This window comes from Phacochoerus africanus, chromosome 14 (genome assembly GCF_016906955.1).
Source record: "Phacochoerus africanus isolate WHEZ1 chromosome 14, ROS_Pafr_v1, whole genome shotgun sequence".
NCBI lineage: Eukaryota > Metazoa > Chordata > Mammalia > Artiodactyla > Suidae > Phacochoerus > Phacochoerus africanus.
The window spans coordinates 45,031,481-45,055,133 of record NC_062557.1 but is presented as its reverse complement, the minus strand read 5'-3'; the positions used below and the strand labels follow the sequence as shown (position 1 = coordinate 45,055,133).

Sequence of the window (23,653 nt, the reverse complement as noted above, 5' to 3'; positions counted from 1 at the left end):
CGCCTGCCTGGTGCTGCACTTGGCACTTAGCAGGATCTCGGCAAAAATGTGCTGAATTGAGTTTGGGTTGCATGCTCCTCCTTTATCCAGAATGCGCATTCTGGGTGTGGTCTAATCCGCAGGATTTCCCAGCTTTGACTTAGCTCTTGGCTTCTGAGCCCCCTCACTTGGACTTTTCCGTGTCAGGTTGGGCCGCCCCTGCCTGGAAAAGTTCCTGGTTTGACTGTTCACGGAGGTAGCTGCTCTTGTCCGCTACTGCACCACTCCACTCAGTTTCTTCCACATTCTGGAAGAAATGTCCATCCTCCCTTCAGTATGGACATTGCTTGTAGAAGTGCTCACCCCTCTCTGCTCTCCAAGCGCAGGACGTAGCATTTTTCTTAGAGGTCTGGTCCCTAAATGCCTCTCCCTCTGGCCTTTTCTGGAGAGTCTAAAATTCCTTTTTACTGGGTAGAGCAGCTCCCCCCTATATTTATAGGACATAAGGGACCCCGGGACAAACCTCATTCCAAAGAGCTTCTGAAAGCTGTTAATCTTGGCATTGCTGGACTCTTGGGGCAGTGCGTGCCACTTATGGCTTTGTCCACTGGGCCCTGGTTCACCCCTTAGGTAGCTTCACCTGAGGCAGGGCTCTCTCAGACCAGGCCACCAGGAGCCTGTGCCCACCTCGGGGAGTACATTCTGCCAGGGCTACCTTGGACACACCAGGCAGGGACTGCTTTGGACTAGGCCATCTGGCACCCTCCAGCAGCGCCCTGTGTCTGCCTCGGCAAAACCACCCTGGGAAGATGTGGCCCGCAAGACTCAATTGCTCTCCCTGGACAGCACTGCCCTGGGCAGCGCCCTCTGGACATAGCCCATCAGTGCCCGCCCCGGACGGAGCCTGTTCCAGGCATTCAGAATGACTCTGGTGCATGCCCTGGGTGCGCTCAGCAGCCTCCAGGGCACGGTGCAGACAGGACCTCCAGGCAGGGCCTCTCGGACCCGGACAGAGGTCTCCAGGGCAGCGCCCGGTGCCCTCCTGGCCCTGTCTGGAGGCGAGCCCAGGCACTGCCAGGAAGGCCGGCCGTTTTTCCCCGGAGCCGGCAGCAGGGGGCTCCCTTTCGGCTCGGCTCGCGCGGCCGCGGGGGGCGGTGCTGCGCTGCGCCGCGCTGCGCTCCTGCCGGGACAGGGCCGGGGCCGCTGAATGCCGCTTCTCCGCTCTTGCTGCCTGCCCGGCGGGCTCCGGCGGCCGGTGAGTGTGGGGCAGCGGGGGCGGCTGCTCGGTGGCGGGCCGGGCCCGGGGACGGGGGTGGGGGCGGCGGGGCGGGCTCGGGCCGGGAAGGCGGGCGGGCGGCGCGGCCCGCCGGCTCCTCCTCCTCCCCTGTCCCCTGGAAGCGGCGGCCCGGACTCCCGGCTCCGGTCCCTGGCCGCGCCGCGCGGCTCGGCTCCGGGGGCGCGGGGCCGACCGGGAAGGGGGCGGGAGGATGGGCTCCGGCCCCCTTTGCCGGCTCGCGGGGCGCGGGGAGGCTGGTCAGGGTGGCCTTCGGTTTGAGGGAGTTGGGGCTCCGGGGAGCCCAGCTGGCCCCGAGCTGCGGGGTGGCGGCTGCAGTCTGGCGGGTAAGGGGGTTCTAGGGGCCAGGCCCAGGCCCCCCGGACGGACCGACTGACCGAGGCTCCGAGGAAGGCAGCGGGGAAGGCGAGCACCTCCACCGAGTCCTTTATCCCTCCCAGCGGCCTTCACCCTTTCACTGCCAGGCCGACACTGGGCTCCTCTCAAAGGAGCAGCTGCCAGACAGCTGGCAAAACAATGGAGACCCTGCTTCCCTGGCCCCCTCCCCGTGGGACAGAAGGTGGGGGTGGGTGGGTGAACGGTAGGCTTTGGGAATTGGGGCGTGCAGGCTGTCCCCTGTGACTGGCTGCTCACCTCTCCTTTCCCTGCCCAGGGGTGGGGTGCGTGTGGGAAGGTCGGACCGCCCGCCCCAGGCCTCTGGGAGAGACGGCCCCGACGCCCCGCCCTGCGAACCTGTCATGCCAGTCGCTTCGCCAATGGGAAGGGGAGGTGGTAAGGTTCGCTGTCCCCCACCCCCTGTTGGGGGTGCTGCTGGTACCAAGCCTGGTGAGGAGTGGGTCCTGTTCCTGGCTGAGATAAGGCCTGCAGGGACACACCACACATTGGGGCTTTGTTTGGGGGTGGGGTGGGGGATGGGGGTGTCACCCTGTTGCAAGGCACATGTGTCCTGCTGATTAGTTGGAAAGGCTGCCGGCCAGAATGAGCTGGCGGGGAGGGTGAGGATGGCGGAGGCTGCCGGTTGGTTTTGTAAACGGTACGCCTTTTGCCTGGTCACTTGGCTAATAGGGCATGTGCTTGGCAGTGTCCTCATGATTTGTGTTTGTGTAGGGAGGCCTGGAATGATGCTTCCTGAGGAGATTTCCTGCCTAGGGCCTTCCTTGCCTCAGATGGTTCCCCCCAAATTATGGAATTGGATTCCCTCCCCCCTTCGCCTTGCCCATGATTTACATGGGTTCCTTTTGTTTTTTGGAGTGCTCGCCATGTCTCTGGCTGAGGAGGCCTAGTAAATCTCCCCGCAGAGAGCGAACTGCCCAGTGTGTATACACTGGGGCCATGCTGGAAGGGACAGAAGGGCGTCCAGGCGATTGAGAGGAAGATCACCTTAGCCAGACATTGAATCTAGAGGCTCAAGCTGCCTTTCCATATGCTCGCCAGGTCTGGAGCCCTTTTCTTGGGTTGGTTGGTATCCTGTTGTCATGGCAATGGGCAGGCAGAACCTTACATTCCCCACCCTCTTTGCTCAGGGGCTACTTTCTATTTAGGGATATTGAAAGTTGCTCTCCTGAGGTCTCTGGCTTCCGGACAGACCTCACAGGCTCTTTGTCAATGGCCTGCAACCTCCTCAGCTTCCCCTCTGTCCTTTTGTGATGAGGACTTTCCAGGAAACCTCCTCCTGGTGGCTGGACATGACTGGTTATATATAGCCTCGGGTGGAGGCGTACTCATCCACTTGGAGTTGGAAACATTGGAGTTGGGGCCTCAATTCCAGGAAGATGCTTGGGGAAGCTATTGTGTTAGGGGGCTAGGGGAACGGGAAGGGTCACAGGTGGGAGTGGAACGGGGCGAGGGAGGGCTAGAATGTTGATGGTCACTTCCTGTGGGAGCTTTGAGCTTTGAACAGTTGATGACCTGGCAGCTCTGAGTATCTCATTTGTTTACTCTCTCCTGGTCTGGCTCAGGTGCCAGGGTGTGTGCCCCAGGCTGTCCTCAGAAGCCTTCAGGTGGATTGCACCTTTCCTGACTCCTGCCTGGTTCCTCAACCTCACTGCCTGGGCAGTGAGGGCAGTCAACCTGTTTCCAGAAGCCCCCTTCACTGGCCTAGCTTGAGGCTGCTCATTGAGGGGTGCATGTGTCTTCAGAAACTGGGCCTGAAAATCCAGGGTCTCCCAGGAGCAGGTACCTGAAGGTGGCCTGGGAGGGGCAGAACTGGGGCTTGTGTGAAAGGGAGAATCCACCCTGCTCGGGTGGAGCTGGGAGTTGCTGGAAGCCTGGAAGCCTTGTTCCGGACTTGCTGTGTCACAGGTCTCTAGGGCAGCAGGGCTGTTCTTACTCCTTCTCAGCCAGAGGTCTGTCCCCAGCCAGATCTCTCTTACCTGGAGAGGACACCACAGACTGGAGCCGGAACATCCATGTGAGCAGGGTCCTGTTCATGGCCCAGGGCCCCAGGCCTTATCCTAGGTCTCTCTTGGGTGTGGTGGGTAAAGCTGAGGGGGCTCTGACCTGATTAGTTTAAAGGTTTGAGGGGATAGGATTCACAGGTTTCCCCAGGACTTGGTTTGGGGGGCTTGATGGAGCTTTTAAGTTGTGCTTTAGGTCAAGCCCCAGGATTCTTTAAGATCTGCTTGCTGCACCTTACCCCCCCATCATTTTCTGAGGCAGCCTGAATTAGAGGGTGGAGTGGTGTCGTGGTGGGAACTGGATTGGGAAATGTGGGGAGCAGACCTGGAAAGTGCTGCTCCCCGCCCCTTCCTGCCCTTTCTCTTGAGGTAGGAATTGTGTGGCTTGTAAATTATCCACATTCCCTTGACATTTCAAATTACAGTCAGGCAGTGGCTTAAATTGTGGACTGACATTTTACTCGGCCCGGGGCCCTTTCTCTCAGCCAGGTACTTTATCGTCACGTACAGGGAATTATTTTTATTATTATCTGGTATTTAGAGATGTTGGACGATGGGCTCTAGGTCACACAGCACATCAGAGGGAGAGCGGGATTAGAACCTGCGGTTTGTGGTTGAGCAGAATACCTCTTCAGCAAAGGCCCATGGGGTTTTGGAGCTGAAATAGCTGAAGCCTTGAGAGAGGACGGGACTTGCCCCAGGTCACACCGACGGTGGGGTGTCGGGGTCTTCGCCTGCGATCTTCGAGCCTCGCTCGGAAGGCGCCCCGAGGGCGGCCGGGGAGGTGCGCCTGGAAGAGCCGCGGGGACCCGGCCGGGCTGCTGGCCCCTTGCCCGCCCTCGTTTCTCCCGGGGCCCGCGGGATTGCCGCGTTCCAGGGGAGACGCTATCGCCGCCAAGGCGCCGCGGGGCTGCGGCTGCGCGGCCCGGCTGCCCGGAGGTGCGGAGGGCCGCTGGCCTCCCGGCGCTGCGGCGGGCGGGCCGGCTGATGTCATGTGAGAAGCGTGCAGACGAGTGAGTGAGCGCACCTGGAGCCAGATAAGCTCCGGGTGACCTGGCGCTGAGTCACCGGAGCTCAGCAGGACCGCCGGGAAGAAGCTCCGCGGCGGCCCCCCCCACGGGCGTCACCGCGCGTGGGCCGCGCCGGGCCGGGCCAGGTGCCGGGCGAGCCTCACTGGGCCGCCCGCTCGAGCATCCTCTCTGCCTGCCGGCCAGCGCCCCACGGAGGCCTCGGGGCCCTAGGAAACGGCCGCTCAGGGAGGTCAGAGGCCAAGGGAGAGAGGCCGGCCCTCTTGGGAAAGTATTTCCTTTGTATTTATTTATGAGTGTGGTCGGGGGTGGGGGTGGGGGCCCTGACGGTTTTAAGAATCCATCCACAGCAGCCAAGTCTGGGCGCCCGTGTCTTGGGATTCTAACGTTATAGTTTCCATTTCCTGGGGTTTCTACTTTGCCAGCTGCAGGGTGACCCAATTAAATCTGTCCCCACTTAAAGCCACAAGACATCAGTGAGATCTATTTTAACCAAGTCCCCCAAGTCACTGAAACTTTTCAAAGCCTGAGATGGCAAGCTTTGAACTTGCCACTGCAAAGCTGTTTACAGCTTTAATGCTCAATGGATGGCTTACTACTACTTTATCAAACCTTTGCTAGTTCTTTTTTTTTTTTTTTTTTGATCTTTAAAATCACAAAAGTAACACGTGCTAAGAAAAAAAGTTCAATTTGTAGCAAGTCTACTAGGTAGAAAGCTGAAGTGTTAACACCCCTTTGCTACTACTCCACAGAGAAAATCACCCATTTTGTTTGAATAATGGATCTTTCCAGACTACTTTGTAAAAGCTTTTGTAAATATTTTATATATGTATTTAGAGTTTACTACTTACAACTTACACAAATAGGATTTCATAAAAGTTTTTTCCAATGGGAAATAAAGAACATGAAGAAAAGTAGAAGAAAAATTATACATAATGTCACTATCAAAAACCCCTAGACTTAAGTGTACACACACACACACCCCTACCAGCTAAATATTCTCACTGTAAATAATTAAAACAAATATACAAAACACAAGTTTGCTTTGACCCTTCAACCGTCCTTATCTTGTCCTCAGAGCACACATTTTTCTATGCATATGCAAATATTGTACATAATGTGCATGTGTGTATCTGTATATATACACACACATATTTTTAGTCAAATTTATATGCTCTCTGGCAACTTTTTTTTTTCACTTAACAGTATAGTATAGTATACTTAACAGTATAGTATAATATAGTATATCTTCCCAAGTCAGTATATACAGATCTACCTCATTCATTTAAATAACTGTCTAGTTCTATAATGTAGCTATTCCTCTAGTGATGGACATTTCTATTGATAGAATTTTGCTATTACAAATAATGCCAAGGTTAGCCATGTTTATTGTGTGAATCTATCTATAGATGTCCTCCTATAAATGGAATTGCCCTGTCAAAGATATGTACCTTTAAATATTTCATAGGTACCACAAACTTGCTTTCCTTACATCAATTTATATCCCGACAACACATATGAGACACCCTGCCCTACTTCTAACTGATTGATGCTATTGATCTTAGTAGTATTTATTAAACTGCTAAGTGACCATTGGATAGCTCTGTTTTATTTGACATGTCTGTGACTATTACCGAGGCTGAATCCTGGTTTGTGTTTCTTGGCCATTGGTATTTCAGCATCTATGAGTTGCCTGTCCTTATCTTGGCAGTACTTGTATGGGGCCTGTGGACTTGAGCCAGTGTGGTCCAACTTGGTCACATGCTCAGTGGATTCTCCTCACTTTGGGCTTTACTTTCTATATACACCAGTCCTGAGAGTTCCCATTGTGGCTCAGTGGAAACGAATCTGACTAGTATCCATGAGGACATAGGTTTGATCCCTGGCCTTGCTTGGTGGGTTAAGGATCCAGTGTTGCTGTGGCTGCGGCGTAGACCAGCAGCTATAGCTCTGATTTGACCTCTAGCCTGGGAACTTCCATATGCTGTGGACGCGGCCCTAAAAAGACAAAAAAAAAAAAAAAAAAAAAACCAGCAACAACAAAACCCCACTGGTCCTGTCCAGCATTATGATTGTATGTCTACACTTATTTTAGTCATACTGGTGCTGATAGTGGTTTGTATGCTTTAGTATCCCCTCTGCCACCCTGTTTAGATGTGCCCTTCTACTATTGGGTACCATTCTTGAGGGCTTACTTACTCTGGGTTAGGTATTATATGAAGGGCTTAAATACATATTTCATTTGATTCCCATGTCTTATGTGATTGTACTATTATCTCTATTAAAAAAAATAGAATGGAGGCACAGAGATCTCAAGTGACTTGCCCAAGATTGCGTTGCTATTAACTCAAATTTGTTCTCGCCTTTTGTTACCTGACATTTGAAGCCTAAACTCTTTCATGAATTTTATTGATTCCTTGTATTTAAAAGGTGCTTGACAAATACATATTCTCCCTCAACATTTTATTACAAAGCTCTGCAAACATTTAGAAAAGTTAGAGTTTTTCAGTGAATACCCCCTTCCTAGATTCTGCTATGAACATTTTACTATCCTTATTTATCACATCTTTATCCCTTGATCCAGCCATCAAGCCATCTTACATTTTGGATGCATCTCAAAGTAAATTGCAGACATCAATATGCTTTGCCCCCAGTACTTTAGCATACATATCATTAACTAGAGGTCAGTATTTGTAGTTCTTTTTTTCTTTTGCATGAATATTTCACACAATGAAATGCACTAGTCTTATGTGCGCTGTTTGATGACTATTGACAAATGTATACATCTGTCCCTTATGTAACATGAAAATCACCCCCAGAAAGTTCCCTCAGGTCTTTCTCAGGCAGTCCCCACTCCTACCCAACCCTGCCTCCACTTTCTAGAGATAACCACCCAGAGGTGAGGGGTTTTTTCTCACCATAGGTTACTTGTGCCTATACCAGAGATTCATATAGCTAATACCATACCAGTATGTCAAAGGCTTCCTTTTCAGGTACTGAACTGGTGTTTTGAGATTCATCCCTGTTGTGTGTATCAGTAGTTGCTTTGTATTGCTGAGTAGTAGTTCATCAAGTGAATATGTAAATTGTTTCTCCTGTTGATGAACTGATAGATGTGTATTTGAATTGAATGGTCCTTGCCCTCAAAATGCTTTCTATCTTAAAGTAATAAAGCAACTGGGTTGCCTGAGTCAATAGTACTTTGCTCTGATTTGGGGGATAGCAGGGTCAAGATGATTTAGGGATATATATATATATATATATATACCTTCCCTCCACTTAAAATTAGGGTGAGGAATGAAAGGCAGAGAAGGAGATCAGAAAAACTACAAGGTTCCCTTCACTGAAGGGGATAAAAGATGAGAGGAAGGTGGGTAGAAATTGCATCCTAGAATGGAGAGTGAGGAGGTAGTGATTCATCACTGCTGGAGACTCTGGACCTGAGGACGGCCGATGCTGGCGAGTCCGAGGTCTATAAGTTGACAGAGCCCAGGCCTCTGACGAATTTGGTGCTGAGAAGCATAGCTATAGCTACACTGTAGGTCTGACCCCAGAGGGGGAGGTTGCAGGTAGCTCTAGACTTGTGGTAGGTACAGGAGAGAACCCAGGCCACAAACGGGCCTGGCAATTGGAGGGGTCCCTTGTGATTGTGCAGATAACAGTGACAGGAGAGGGATGATGAGGGAAGGACTGAAGGGGACTCAGGCTCCAGAGACCCCAGGGTCAGGATGAGAAGGGTGACTTTGGCAGAAAGTTAATAAGTAACCTGTGTCCACAAGAGACTTAGATATTTGGAATGTTAGAACCAGAAGAGACTGAGGTCATCTAGTCCAACCTTGAGCAAAGTGACAGGCTCAAGGTCCCCTAGCGATTTATTGGCAGATCCAGGCCAAATACCAGATCTAACATTTCCTGCCGGCACTGTCCTCCTGTGCTGCTGCTGCGACCGTTGTTTCTGCCTGCCGCAGTGCCAGTGAGGGGCAAGCTTTTGCTGAGACATCCCAAAGATTCTAGACTTCTGAGGGCTGTTTTCTGTTGATACTGCTCAGATATCTAGCCCCCAGCAAAGAGCCCGGATTGGGTAAGGATTGCAGAGTGAGAATTGGAGACCATCAAAGGTGACTTGGTGGGACGGTATTGGAGGCACTTGGGTTCTCTATGGTTGGAATGAGGCTGAGATACTGGTTGGTTCCCCCAAGTCTTCAAGGTAGGTTTCTTTCTTCATTTCCTCCACAGGGACCCCGGAGTCATTTTCTAAGCCAGCCTTTTAAGAGAGTGCAGGTAGTGAGGAGTGAGAGGTAAAGTGGGCAGTGCCAGCCAAAGAGCCCACCTCCTGGTATATGGTAGGTCTGCCCACACCCCCATCCATGTTCAGGAGCAGTAGGAGAGACCCCCGATGTTAAAGTAGAGCCTTGAAGAGAGATTTCCTGCTGCCAGGCATTCCCCAACCCCAAATCAGTCCAGGCTCAGCTGGCCACAGCTATCCCTGGCTTTGTATTCTCGGGCCATAGATTTCCTGTCTTTCTACTCCTGCATACTGTACAGAGGTCATTAAGAACCAAAAAGTGGAGTTCCCATGTGGATCAGTGGGGTTGATGTCTTGTGATGTCACCGTGGTGGCTTGGGTCACTGCTGTGATGCAGGTTTGATCCCTGCCCTGGGAACTTCCACATGCCCTGGGTGCAGCAAAAACCAAAAAGTTCAGAGGGAACTTTGTTTTACCAGGTAGAAACTGAGGTCAGAGCTGGAGAAGGGTGCCTGCTAGGACCACGGGGAGCCAGCGACTAGGCCAGATTTCCCACCCTTTGCTTATGCTCTGCAACTCAAGATTTCTCTAGAATTGCACTGCCCCGTCCAGTAGCCACAAGCTTCACTGGGCTGTTGAATACTTGAAATGTTGTTTGTCTGAACTGAGATGCGCTCTAATTGTAAAACACACACTGGATTGCAAAGACAATGTGGAAAAGAGAATGTAAACTATCCAAGTATTTTTTATGTAGATTACATGTTGAGATGACAATATTTTGGTCATGTTTACATTAAATAAAGTACATTGTCACTAATACAACATTGTAAACCAACTTTACTATAACTTTTTTAAAAAGTATACTGTTAAAGTTAATTTCACCTGGAAGTTCCCTTTGTGGCTCAGCAGTTAATGAACCTGACTAGGATCTGTGAGGATGCGGGTTTGATCCCTGGCCTCGATCATTAGGTTAAAGATCCTGCATTGCCACGAACTGTGGTATAGGTCAGACACGGCTTGGATACCGAGTTGCTGTGGCTGTGGCTGTGGCTGGCAGCTGTAGCTCCAATTAGACCCCTAGCCTGGGAACCTTCATATACTGTGGGTGTGGCCCTAAAAAGACAAAAACAAACAAACCCCATTAATTTTGCCTGTTTCTTTTTATCTTTTTTTTTTTTTAAGGAGGCCTTCATGGAGAGAGAAAAAAAAATCATGTTTAATTTCTAATTAGGTGGTATGGCCTACTTCTTGTTCCCTGCTGGTTAGAACAAGGAAGGCTCTCTCCACTCCACCCCCACCAGACTCTTGGCGGTCCAGTCCCAGTCAGTCCCAGTCGGGTGTGCCTGGGGCTGGGAGTAGGTCGGCGCCATAGGCACACAAGCCCGAAGCTGGGTTTTTCTCTCAGGCTGCCACAACTTTCTTCCCGAGGCTATATTTAGGTATTGGTCTGGGGAAAAGGATGTGAGTTTTTCAGGATCCTGTTTATGCAGCAGAGCCCACCTCCACCCCCACCTTGCAGCTGTTTGCCCTCTGTTCCGTCTGGAGCTTCCCCTTACTGCCCTCCCTGCTTCACTTCGGGCGCCCAGGCCCTAGAAAGAAAACATGTGCCATTGAATTCTGCGGTTGCCACTCAGCTGTGGGACAACGTAGACTTAATTTTCTGAGCCCTGGTTTCTCATTTGTACAGATAATGATACCTACCTTGCAGGGGTGCTGTGAGGTTCAAGTGAGATAGTGTGTGCAAAGTGCCTGGCATTAAATAAGTGTTGGTTCTCCAAGGTCTTCTGTCAGGCAGTGGGTCAGGCTGCTGCTCTAGGGATAACAGGCTTAAGAAAGAGCCCAGTAGCATGGGATGTGTGTTGCCTCAGTGGACATTGGCTGTGATGGTCCCTTTTAACTTTGTGTTTGAATCTTAAGTCGGGTCCCAAGTTGGCTTGATGGTGGCTTCTTGCCAGGAGGATAGATCTCCCAGAGGCCACTGCCATGCACACCTAAGCCTGGATCTATCAGGGATTACAGGAAATGATAGACTTTGGAGCCTGGGCTTGTTTTGTTTGGTTTTCTTTTTAGGGCTGCACCTGCAGCATGTGGAAGTTCCCCAGCTCGGGGTCGAATTGGACAGTGCTGCAGCTGCTGGTCTACGCCACAGCCACAGCAACACCGGATCCGAGCTGCATCTGCAAACTACACCGCAGCTTGTGGCAATGCAGGATCCTTAACCCACTGAGTGAAGCCAGGGATTGAACCCACATCCTCACAGACACTATGTCGGGTTCTTAACCCACTGAGCCACCACGGGAACTGCTGGAGTCTGGGCTTTTATAACCTTATCTAAACCTCAAGTTTCCTTATTTGTAAGATGGGGATAGTGATAGACCAACCCATAGCAATGTGGTGAAGATTAACTTAATTGAGACAGTATCGTGTAAAGCAGGGCACCTGGCACATAGCTGGCACTCAGTGAAGGGTGGCCACTCATGAGTCAGCCATGTCTGGACTGGAGACACAGAAGGAGGCTCTGCTGGAGTAACCTTTCTCTCCTGTTTCTGTTGGCAGCAGCAAGGTGGGGCACCAAGGCCCTGTGCTAAGCACTCATAATCCTTGGGGAGTGTGCCCCTAAACACAGCACCCCCACCATGTTTAACCTGATGAAGAAAGACAAGGACAGAGATGGCGGGCGGAAGGAGAAGAAGGAGAAGAAGGAGAAGAAGGAGCGGATGTCAGCGGCAGAGCTGCGGAGCCTGGAAGAGATGGGCCTGCGACGCGGCTTCTTCAACCTGAACCGCTCCTCCAAGCGGGACTCTAAGACGCGCCTGGAAATCTCTAACCCCATCCCCATCAAGGTGGCCAGCGGTTCCGACCTGCACCTGACGGACATCGACTCGGACAGCAACAGGGGCAGCGTCATCCTGGACTCAGGCCACTTGAGCACAGCCAGCTCCAGCGATGACCTCAAGGGTGAGGAAGGCAGCTTACGTGGCTCGGTGCTGCAGCGGGCAGCCAAGTTCGGCTCCCTGGCCAAGCAGAACTCACAGATGATTGTCAAGCGCTTCTCCTTCTCCCAGCGCAGCCGGGATGAGAGCGCGTCAGAAACCTCCACGCCCTCCGAGCACTCTGCTGCCCCGTCTCCGCAGGTGGAGGTGCGGACTCTAGAGGGCCAGCTGACGCAGCATCCTGGCCCAGGCATCCCTCGGCCGGGACCTCGGTCTCGAGTCCCTGAGCTGGTAACTAAGAGGTTCCCGGCCGACCTGCGCTTGCCCCCCGTGATGCCCCCGCCACCCCCTGCCCTCCGGGAGCTGGAATTGCAGCGGCGACCCACCGGGGACTTTGGCTTCTCCCTGCGGCGCACAACCATGCTGGATCGGGGCCCCGAGGGCCAGGCCTATCGGAGGGTGGTTCACTTTGCTGAGCCTGGTGCAGGCACCAAGGACCTGGCCCTGGGGCTGGTGCCCGGTGATCGCCTGGTGGAGATCAATGGGCACAACGTGGAGAGCAAGTCCAGGGATGAGATCGTGGAGATGATCCGGCAGTCCGGGGACAGCGTGCGGCTCAAGGTGCAGCCCATCCCGGAGCTCAGCGAGCTGAGCCGGAGCTGGCTGCGGAGTGGCGAGGGACCCCGCAGGGAGCCAGCCCATGTGAGTGTGTGTCGGGGCAGCTGGGGGTGAGCAGGGGTTGGGCATGTTGGCATCTCCTGCGATTCTACTTTGGGTGGGTGGTTGGGGTACTCAAGAGCTGTCATTAGAGCGTAACGAGTGAATGGTGAAGCCATGCCACTCCCTGAGCTCCAGGACAACTTACCTGGCCCCTGGGGACGAGTGACCCCAGCGGGTGTGATACGTGGTGATATATGCATCATGGTCCAAGGGTGTGTTCCTTTCCCTGAGCCCTAAGTTAGGGCGTAGAGGCTCACATGTGCCACTTCCAGATATGAGACCGTCTGGACTATTATTAGTCCAGTCTGGTATCTGGACCAAATGTAGAATTTTCATTATTTAGACATCGGAGGTGAAAAAGTATTTTAAATCAGGGCTCACATGGAACATCCGTGATGTGCAGCTGCTTTGGCAGTTCCTAGAGCGGTGACCTCAGGCCTCCTTTTACCCCCAAGTGAGTGAGGAGTTGAATACCAGGTAAGGTTGCGGAGATAAGCAGGGGCCAGATCATGGGGGACCTTGTAAATAATTGTGGGAGTTTAGATTTTATCCCAGTGAAATGGGACCCTCATAGGTTTTTCAGCGGGGGAGTGACCGGATCTGTTTATAAAGATTACTTGGGCTCCAAGAATCTTTATTTCCTCCTGGAAGGAGAAAAAACATGGCCCTGGAGAGGCGACAGGGATCAAGCCTACAGAGATAATCGGACCTGACTGTCCCTGAGATCCCACCTCTTATCCTGCCCACATAAGGCAGCAGTGGAAGAGGGCACAGAGGAGCAGAAGAGATTGAGATTAGATTCTGAGCAGGTCTCTAGGGGGATGGAGATCTCAGACCCCAGGAGACTTTGGGCAGGGTGGCTACATGTCGGTTTGGAATGTTCCGCGTAGAGACGGTAGCATGAGGGACAAGTTGGCCTCTGGCCATTCCTTTCTCCCGGCTGTGCCTTTTGGGACCGTCTAGATCTGGTCCCTGCAGCCTGACCACTGCAATAGCCTGGCCAGGACCTTTCAGCACTAAGTGACTGGCCAGATGTGTCAAAGCCAGAAGTGGGAGGAAATGCTGCGGAAGCAGGCAGAGTCCGGTCCTAGCTTTCTCCGGGGAGGGGAAGTGGATGCTCAGATGGCTCTCCAGCCTGGCAGCATCTCTGCCCTGGAGGGCCTGGGAGCGTCAGGCTTAGGCTCTGGCAGGAAGCACGGGAGTTGGGTTCCTGACCTTCCTTGAGCCCAGGGCTGATGGGGTCAGGTAGCTTTGCTGGTCAGGAAAGTGTAGTGAGTGGGAGGGAGCCTGCCGTGGAATCCAGGGAAGGACGTGGACTCATTCATTCCAGAAACCCACATGAAGCACCTACTGTGTGCTAGCCACCAGGCTAGACTGAACTCGGGGAACCACAGCTTAGTGGTCTTTATCTCAGAAGCGCACATCATAGCATGTTGCCGTGTCTGTGCCTTCAACCCGGCTAACATGGCTTTTAACAGATGGAATTTTCTTCTTAAAGAATGAATCCCCCCGGGGATTGTTGCCAGCTCCCTGCTGAACCACAACACAGGCCTCTGTGGGGCCTTGGGCCTGGCATCCCAGATGCTGTTTAGCTTTGTCTTTGTAGCACAGGGATCACTCTGGCATCTCATGTTTCCCAGCCACTCTCCCCTCCCCGCTAGCTGCTGTTACCCCATCCCTGGGGAGGTGGATGGCTTAGCTTTGGAGGCCCTTGTGGATTCCACGTTGCAGCAGGTATCCCTGAACTGCTGGCTTATTCTCACCCCTGTGAGGCAAACCCAACTGGTGCCCAGAGGACTTCTTCCTCCACCTGGGGACCGGGCAGGGGACACACTAGAAAGCCCCATCCTCGTGAGTCTCCTAGAGCCATCTGACAGAACAACAGGGTTCAGAGAAGGCCTGTATCTGGCCCTACCTGGGTAGGTGGTGGGGACTCATGCCACGGCAGAGAGGAGCAGACGGAGCCTGCATTCCAGCCTCCTGGGGCAGCCCCAGGGCTGGTGTGGGCCTCCTGCAGCCTCTTCTGCGGCTCTCGTCCTCTATCTCCTCTCTCTCCCACTCCTACTCCTGCTCCTCTCTTGGCAGCAGTTCTCATCCCAGTTCCAGGCCAAGAAAAGAGTCTTCCCGCCTCCCCCAGGCTCCTGGGTGGGGTATCCTGACAACTCCAGTCCCACAGGGACAGCTCCTGGCGGCCGCCCTGCCCATCAGGCCATCCATCAACTGTGTCCACACGTTGCCTGTCCCCAGGGAGCTCTGAGGGAACTGGTTAGCCATCTGCTCTCTTCCTGCTCACAGATGGGGGCCAGGCCCCATGGCTTTCCTCCATGGCCTCTCCAGAAGGCTCCCGGGAGAGACAGCCCCTTGGGTTTCCTTCTCACATGGTGTGTGTCCAGAACGCTTGGCTCACACCTTCTTCGTGTACCCCTGGAGCTGCTAGACAGGGTTCCACTGGGAGTAGGGGTGAGCTCCAGTAGTGAGATAGGCTTGGGGCCTGATAGGAATCACTCCGCTGGCCTGAGAGAAGCCGCCTTCTGCTGTCAGTTCTTCCACTCACCCATCTGTTAAACATTTGTCAAGCACTGCCTGTGTGCTAGGTGCTGGGGTCCAGCAGGGAGCAGCCCATAATCCCAGCCCCATGGCCTAGTGGGAGAGATGGTCAAGCAGCAGACAAGAACAGGGCCATTTGAGATGCTCCATGGCAGGGGCCAGGATGCGGTCCTAGGGAGCGCAGAAGGGGGACGTCTAGCACAGCCTCAGGAATGAGTCAGGGAAAGCTGGCCTTGGGGTAGGAGATGAGTGCTGGGGAGGCAAGAGGAGGACGAGGACGGCTGTAAGACACATGTCAATGGCTGGAGGTTGGAGAGAATGACGCATTTGGGGAAAAGGACTGAGGGAGAGCGTGGGGACAGTTTTGAGAGAAGCGGCAGGAGCGGCAAGCAGGGGCCCGGCAAGCAGGGGCCCGGTGGCCAAGGCCCTTATAAGTTGTGCTAGGGAATGTGAACTTCAGCCCGAGGCAGTGAAGCAGTTTAATTAGGGAGTGATAGGAACAGGTTTTCAAAAATCCCTCTGGCCGCTTCTGGAGAATGCTTTCCAGCGTAGCAGGGATCGCTGTGGGCAGAGTAGTGCGGGAGCAGCTGTGTGATCTCAGTAGACTGGATGGAGGCCTGAACATGGGTGGAAGCAGCGGAGATGGAGAGACGGTTCAGACAGCAGTAGCTGAGGTAGGCTCTGTTGTCTTTCTAATTTTTGAAAATTAAAGTATAGTAGATTTTGTGTTTCTGGTGTACGGCAAAATGTGTGTCTCTGTGTTCTTTTTGACTCTTTTCCACGATAGTTCATTACAAGATATTACATATAGTTCCCTGTGTGATCCTGTAGGACCTAGTGGTTTGTCTGTTTTATATATAGCAGTTTGGATCTGCTAAAGCCAAACTCTGAATTTATCCTTCCCCACCCATTTCCCCTTTGGTAACCATAAGTTTGTTTTCTATGTCTGTGAGTCTGTTTCTGTTTTGTAAACAAGTTCATTTGTATCATTTTTTTTTAGAGTCCACTTAGAAGTGATATCATATGATGTTTGTCTTTGTCTGACTTCACTTAATATGATAATCTCTAGGATTTCCCATCGTGGTACAGTGGTTAATGAATCCGACTAGGAACCATGAGGTTGCGGGTTCGATCCCTGGCCTTGCTCAGTGGGTTAAGGATCTGGCGTGGCCGTGAGCTGTGGTGTGGGTCGCAGACGCGGCTTAGATCCTGTGTTGCTGTGGCTGTGGTATAGGCTGGTGGCTACAGCTCCAATTAGACCCCTAGCCTGGGAACCTCCATACGCCACAGCAGTGGCCCAAGAAATGGCAAAAAAAGACAAAAAAAAAGATAATCTCTAGTTGTATTCATGTTGCTGCAAATGGCTTTATTTCATCCTTTTTGTGGCTAATGTTCCATATATTACATATATGTACGACATCTTCTTTATCTATTCGCCTGTCGATGGACATTTAGGTTGCTTCCGTGTCTTGGCCCTGTCCGTCGTGTTGCTGTGATCATTGGGGTGCAGTGTAGTCTTGTTGGTGTCAGGGAAGGAAGAGAGGAGGAGTCAAGTGTGACTGCGAGGTTTAAGGGAAGATGCTAAGTTCTTTCCTTGGCTCCTTAGGGAAAATATTTTAGGGACATCTGTTTTTGGATTAGTTACTCTTAAGCTTTCTAAAGGCAGAGTTACTAAAGCTGGTGAGACTAGGGGAGGTATTAGTAAAGATGAGAATCTTAAAACTCCAGTTGGGTCAAAATTCCTTCCTCCAGTTCCATGGGTCTGAGTGGGAAAGTTGATGCCCATTAAGAAGTGGTGGAAGCAGTGTCTGCTGTGGCCCAGTGGGTTAAGAATCCTATTGCAGCGGCTCTGGTCGCTGCGGAGGCATAGGTCGAATCCCTGGCCCAGTACAGTGGGTTAAAGGATCCAGTGTTGGTGCAGCTGTGGCGTAGTTCGCAGCTGCAGCTTGGATTCAGTCCCTGGCTTGGGAACTTCCATATATCATGGGTGCAGCCATTAAAAAATAAGAAGTGGAAGCCTGGTGGGAACGAGGACCTGGCAGAGGAGAGAGCTGGTCCCTTCTGTTTGTATCCTCAGTGGGCCCTTCACGTGGGACAGATGTGTTGTCTGGGAATATAGGATGCTTCTGTGGAGCTCGCACAAGCCCACCTGGCTGATGTGGTTGTCTCCCTGCCACCAAGAGCCAGAGGAGCCAGCCCTACCTAGAAAGCACTGTTTCCCTGAGCTTTTGAGGATGTGGTGGAGGGGAAGAGGTGGGGGTTTAAAGGAAGGCCTATCACTCCCTCCCAGTCAAGCCTAGCTTCCTGAGCCCTCTGGAGCTGTCAGACATGTGCCCGAGACCTTGTGATTTGAACTCAAAGGCTTCAGGGCTGTGGGGTTCCTCACAGGGTTGTCCTAGGCATCCAGGCCACCTCCACACTCCGGAGAATCTGCAAGAGAGCATGTTACAGTGTAAAGAGCGTGCACTTTGGAGCCAGAAAGACCTGTGTTTGAGTTTTACTGAAGTTACCCAGCTTTTCTGAGCCTCAGTTTGCTCATTCCCTTAAACATTTAATGACATCTGCTTAAGGACCCGTACTGTACTGGGCACAGCGAGATTAAATAAATATAATCTTTCCTTGGCGAAGCATAGACCTGAGTAAAGAAATGCAACTCCGCACCCATATCTGTTATCACAGCTGTGCAGTGGGATGGGAAGGAGGAAGTGCCAGCTCTGCCCAAGGGGAAGGGGTGGCAATCAGGAGAGGCCCCCGAGGGACAGTGCCCCTTGAGCTCTATAAACGCTATTCTGTCCTCCCAGAGTTTGATAAGGCTAAATCTTGGGAGCAGGCACATCCATCTAACTGTGGTTTTCTCCGAAGAGAATGAGATTGAAGCTAAGAGGAGACTTGTTTTTCATTCTGTGCACCACACTTAGCGGATCTTTGTCTAAGAGAAGTGGGTCTGTGTACTGGATGACGACACTTATGCGGACCTTGGCAGGTAGTAAATGCTTAGGAACGTATCTTCCTTCTGCCCCGTCTCTCTCAGGGTAATTTTGCAGCCTTCTTAGTCTATCCTCGTGCCCTCTCGTTCTTGCTCCTGTCAGGTTTTCTTTCCAGTGGAACTCCTAACGCTCTTGTCCACACTCACTGTAGCTCTGTCTTGACAGACAGTCAGCTGGAGGGAACGATGGGATGCTGGGTGTTCTCTTGTTCTTTCCAGCTTTTTGGAGCCTGGCTTCTCAGCTCTGCAGGCATGATCATCCATGGCCTCACAGGAGACTGGCCAGTCCAGGGAGGAGGCAGGGGCCTCCTTGCTGTACCGGAAACCCTAGACCCCTGGGCGGAAACAATATGAGTCTCATCACCCTTCTCTCCAGGACCCCTGGGTGCTGTCAGGAGTGGGGCCTGCCAGATTCCAAGGGAAGACTTTGAGTCAAAGTTGTGCTGCTTCTGGGTCTGTCAGGCCAGTTCCCGGGCAGTTGGCTTTCCCAGGGCCTTCAGGTGGTGGTGGAGCAGCTGGGTGCTGCCTGAACTCAGCGTTCTAGAATGCTTCTCTTCCTGATGTTACTCCAGGCAATTTTTACTTCATTTTGTGCCACAGCTTCTGGCATCTCTGGCACCAGAGTCTCACCAAGTGAGAGCCCTGATTTGGGAACCCAAACCATGTCATTTTGGTGATGAGAAGTGAGTGGGCCGGTCAGGAGTGTGAGAACGGGTGGGTGAAAGGTCTTTGGGAACATTTTGGGAGGTTATCGATCCTGGATTAGTGGGGTACATGGGGCCAGCAGGAAAGAGTGGGGGACTAGGTTACTTTTTTTTTGCTAGGTCTCCTTTCTGTCTTCAGAGGACCATTCTGCTTTTTCCTCAATGAGATGCTAGACGAACTACAGCCCCAGAGTGCCCTGGCCAGCCATCCCGTGGGTGGTGGGCACGGTGCCCAGGCCACATTGGACCGGGTGTGGGTGCATGTCATGGTCGTCGGTTGTTTTTGCAGGCATGCCTTGCAGCCCTGGTGTGTGGGCAGGGCCTCAACTGAGGTGGGCCCTGGCCAGAACCCCTCCAGCCCACCCTGATACCCCTGGCCACCTTGTCCTCTTCTTCCTTCTAATCCCTCTTATTTACATTGAAATGGTTCTGGAAGACACCAGACATGCAAACACCCGGACTCGGACTCGGGGTGAGTGAGGAGTGGGGTGAAGGGGGGTGTGTGGTGGGTGGGAACACAAGTATTTTAAAAATGCTGCAAATCTCTACAGCATTTTCCAGAAACCACAAGCACGCGTGCTGCCTGCCAGCAGGGCTCCCGCCACCCCACTACGCTAAGCTGCTGAATCCTGCTCACTGGAGCCTGTTGGAGAGCAGCATCGTGGGGGTGGGGACCGGTGACCAGTTGGGGTGGGGGCACCCCCGCTGCCTGGGCAGGCTGCCTGGCGCCTCCTTTGTCAGTCCAGGCAGCCGGTATGGATGTACCCCAGGCATCCGTAGCACTGTCGGTGCCCACTGTGCCAGACAGGTACTGCCAAGGAGTGGAGCTTTCAACCACCCCCCCCCCCCGCCCCCCACCAGCCCTAGAGTCCTGCATGGTGTTTGGCAGCAGCTTCCGTTCTGTTAAATACAGGGGGTAGTGTCAGCTACGCTTATTTTTTCAGTTGTTGGCTCTAGTTTGGTTGGGAAACTATTTCCTTAGACCTGGGTCACCACTCTGGCGCCCTTAATCTCCGGCCATATGTTCCTCAGAATCAGGGCATGGCCTTCTGCCCCGGCCTGGCTCGGCCCCGCCGCTCTGCGCAGACTCGGGGGCTGGGAAGAGCTGAGGGTGTTTGTCTGCCGGGAAGGCGCCTGGTTCGGAGCGTAGCTTGGACCAGCCTCCGAGTGGTATCTCATTGATCTGGGAAAGCTTCAGCCAAACAGCTATGTCTTGAGGGAAGGGCATGAACATAGTGGCGAGGCCGAGAACAGTGGCCGGAGTCCACTCTGCTTTCCACAGACACTCTTCTAGATGCTTTACATGTATTAAAACATTCATTTCATTTTCATTTCATTCACTTCATTTTCTCAGCACCTTTGAAGTAGGTTGTATAGTCATCGTTTCACACGTGAGGAAATTGGATTACCAAGAGGTTCAGGTTAAGTAAGTTGCCTAAAGTTTCATGCCTCTCAAGTGACTGGGCAGGATTTGAACTTTTAGGCATCAGCTCCTTGCCCTTCCTCTGTGCGGGAGAGCTGTCTCTCCATGCTTACAGGGTAGGGAGGCAGTGTCGGGGATCCTTACACACCCACTGCCCCGCCCAGGCCTCGGCCTTCTGATTCCTGCTGCCCTGTCACTAGACGCCGCCTCTCCAGAAGGAAGGGGGAAGCCAGGAGTGACTGGCTACTCGTGGAGGGCATATGCTGCAGAGGGCGTGACAGCTGCTCTCTGTCTCTCCCGAGGATGAGCCGGAGGAAGTGAGCCCCGGCGGCAGCAGGCGGATTCGGTCTTGTGAGAGCAGGGCGAGGTCAGACAAGGTGGCTGAGGGAAGCCTTTACGAGGAGAAGTGGCATCTGTTTGGCCGAGTTTGGGTGTGGTCCCCCGGGTGTGTGTGGGGGTGTCTTTTGCACCTTACGCATCTCCCCTGAGAGGTCCTGGAGGCCAGGCACGTTGCCCCCTCACCTTTTTAGCTCTTGCTGACATGCTGGTACTGACCTCTGTAGCACTTGGGGTCGCAGGATCCTTGGAATGTCACCTCTGACCAAGAGCAGGTCCTGTTCTGTTGCACTGGGGCTGAACACATGGTCGCCGAGTGTGCACCGTGGGACAAAGGTGAGGAGCCCAGCCTGTCAGACGGCCTCGCAGGTGGTGGCTGCCATAGAGTCCCTGCTGTTCCTTTTGCCTTTAAAGCTTTTCCTCTTCCACCCTCGTGTCCTCATACACCCTGGCCTGGCTTTGCATATCGTTTCCTGGGGGAAGCCGTCCCTGGTCCTCTTAGGCCATGTCATGTCTACACCTCATCCTTTTCTTTCATAGCTTTTATCAAGATTTTGAGGGAGTTCCCGTCATGGCTTAATGGTTAACGAATCTGACTAGGAACCATGAGGTTGCGGGTTCGATCCCTGCCCTTGCTCAGTGGGTTGAGGATCTGGCGTTGCCGTGAGCTGTGGTGTAGGTTGCAGACATGGCTCAGATCCTGCGTTGCTGTGGCTCTGGTGTAGGCTGGCGGCTACAGCTCCAATTGGACCCCTAGCCTGGGAACCTCCAAATGCTGCGGGAGCAGACCTAGAAAAGACAAAAAAAAAAAAAAAGATTTTGAGTCAATCGTCACCTTCTTTATTTCGGCCATGCTGGAGCACTTGAGAACAGTGGCTATCTGTCAAAGGAAAGAAGATGGTTCTCTAGGCAGGAACTGGTTTCCCATTCTCTCTGCCCAGGTTCTGGTATTTCGCTCAGTTTTGGTTCCCAGAACCCTCCCTGCTTCCTGTCCTTGGTGCTCGGTGACTCTGTTTCTTATGCACCTGGGCACTCACTCAGCATCTCTCCCAGGAGTGGAGGGGAGATGGGCTCCAGGCAGCCTGGAGCAGGAGCCTGGGGAAGGGGCTCTGGGAGGAGGGAGCCCCAAGGAAGGCATCAGGCGTGGGTGAGAAGCAGATTCAGGGTCACGTGGGGTCACAATGTCCAGCCCAGGGGACCTTGGAGGAATGTGCCCATCTTCCTGGCTGCAGGTCTCTGAGGAGGTGGAATGTGGCCTGGCAGGGCTCAGGGCGCCCTTGTCCCTCCTGCTTTCCCTGGGCTGCCTGTGTTCTGGAATGTCGGCAGGCTGGGAATTTTCACAGCAAAGATTTTTCCCAGTCAGAGCGACAGATTCCAGCTGGAGCCTGGGGACAGCTCCCGCCTGGGCAGGGGCTACCCGAGAGGTCAGGGCAGATGCTGGGGCAGCCCCAGCTGCTCTGCCCTTGGGGCCGAGCTCAGTTCCCATCCTCTCTGGGAGATGCCAGCATATGTGACCCCACTGGGCCCGGCCAGGGGGAACCTGGGCTTCTGGGGCTGCAGGGCTCAGGAGAGGCAGTGGGAGGCCTTGGGGACCAGAGACTGCACCTCAGTGAGGAGGAAGCATGGCTGGCTGTACCCCACCAGGCTTCACTTCCTCCAGCCGGTTCATGAGCCAGAAAGGGGAGCCGCCTTGGATTCCATCCCCAGGTGGGGCTGTGCCTGCCAGACCCAGGTTCTCTGGCTCATAGGGGCCACCCAACCTTGGCAGGAGGTAGCACTGCTGAGTTTGTCATCTGTATCTGTCCTCCACTCTGTGGGCCCCACAACACCTCTAGGGCCTGGTTCCTTCCCTCTCTTACTGACCTTTCGAGCCCCGGTGCCCTCTGCCCTCTGATCTCAGTTCTGCTGCCTCCTCCCTCCCATTCCCCTTTCTGCAAGGAGCTGACTCACTTCCTCCCTCCCTCCCCAGCTTCTCTCACTGCCAGGCCCTGTGGCAGGCGGGTACCCGCAGGGAGAGAGAGTTCTCACAGGACACCTCCTGGGCTCTCTTCTCAGGCAGCAGGACTGCGAGGCTGCCCCTGACTCTGGGCAGAAGAGGGCTGGAGGAGGGGTGTGGTGGGGAGGGGCCTGGCTCTGGGCTGTAGGCAGGACCAGGGGGCTTGGCCCCCACGCTTTGGCACCATCAGGGTGGGATGTAGGAAGGTCTTGAGGAGCACCTGCTCCATGTCATCCTGAGGGCTTGATCCTGTGGAGGAGGAAGGCTGAAGACGTCACCTCAAGATGTGATGGAGGAGCCTGTGCTTTCTCTAGAAGACATCTGCAAAAAGATAGCTCTCAGCCCAGAGTGGCGTGGGCCAGTAGCCAAGCTGTGACAGCGCTGTCAGGCAGCATGAGACAGTCATGACTCTGTGACACCCGGTTTCATGCCCAGACCCATCGCATCAAGGAGAAAGTGTCCGGAGGGTTTCTTGAGGCCCTCCGGGGACGCGGGGAGGAGAGGGGTCTGATACAATGTCCTTGTTCGTTCCGCCCGCATCCGCCCCCGCCCCCCCCCACCATCTGCAGACTTGTTTGGTCGTGGGGCCAAGTGCAGAAGCACCGGCTCAGAGCAGAGGAAGTTTCTTCCCCGGGTGGGCTGGCACCTTCTCTCTCGCCCTCCCTGGAGCCATTCAGGCTGTGGGAGCCTGTGTGCCTTGCACCGTAGGCACGAGGGACTCAGCCTTGTATCCTCCTCCGCAGGCTGGGTTACCTGAAGGACCCAGGCACAGGGTGAGGTCGAGTCCCCACTGACTTGGCCGTGCGACAAGATCAATAGAGGCCAGAGAGAAACTGGGCACGCTGCCTGGGAAGCCTGGGGGGACTGCTGTGGGCCGTCTTCCTGGAATCAAGTGGCCAGCCAACATCCTTATTCCCCTTAGCACTTGGCTTTGCCTGGCAGAGCCCACATTTCTCAGGCAGCCTGCAGTGATCCTGTTTCTGGTGTTGGGATTTCTGGACAATGACACAGTTTCTTGTCTAGCCGAGGTTGAGGGCGGCAGGCAGGAACGAGGCCTAGGCTTGG

The 23,653-nt window shown here is 53.6% G+C and overlaps 1 protein-coding gene across 10 annotated transcripts in view; it reads left to right on the top strand.

Moving 5' to 3' along the window:
• Window positions 1–1,151: 1,151 nt before the first annotated feature.
• Window positions 1,152–23,653, top strand: part of MYO18A (myosin XVIIIA) — a 97,818-nt gene continuing 75,316 nt past the window's right edge. For 5 of the 10 annotated variants that reach the window (XR_007131826.1, XM_047757828.1, XM_047757827.1 and 2 more), the window contains exons 1-2: window positions 1,152–1,234; window positions 11,503–12,578. Coding sequence is in view for 9 of the 10 variants with exons in the window: in XM_047757828.1 (XP_047613784.1) it covers window positions 11,580–12,578 (999 nt within the window). In the remaining variant the exon portion in view is untranslated. The remainder of the gene's footprint in view (window positions 1,235–11,502; window positions 12,579–23,653) is intronic. The other 5 variants (XM_047757839.1, XM_047757838.1, XM_047757836.1 and 2 more) reach the window with 2 other exon arrangements.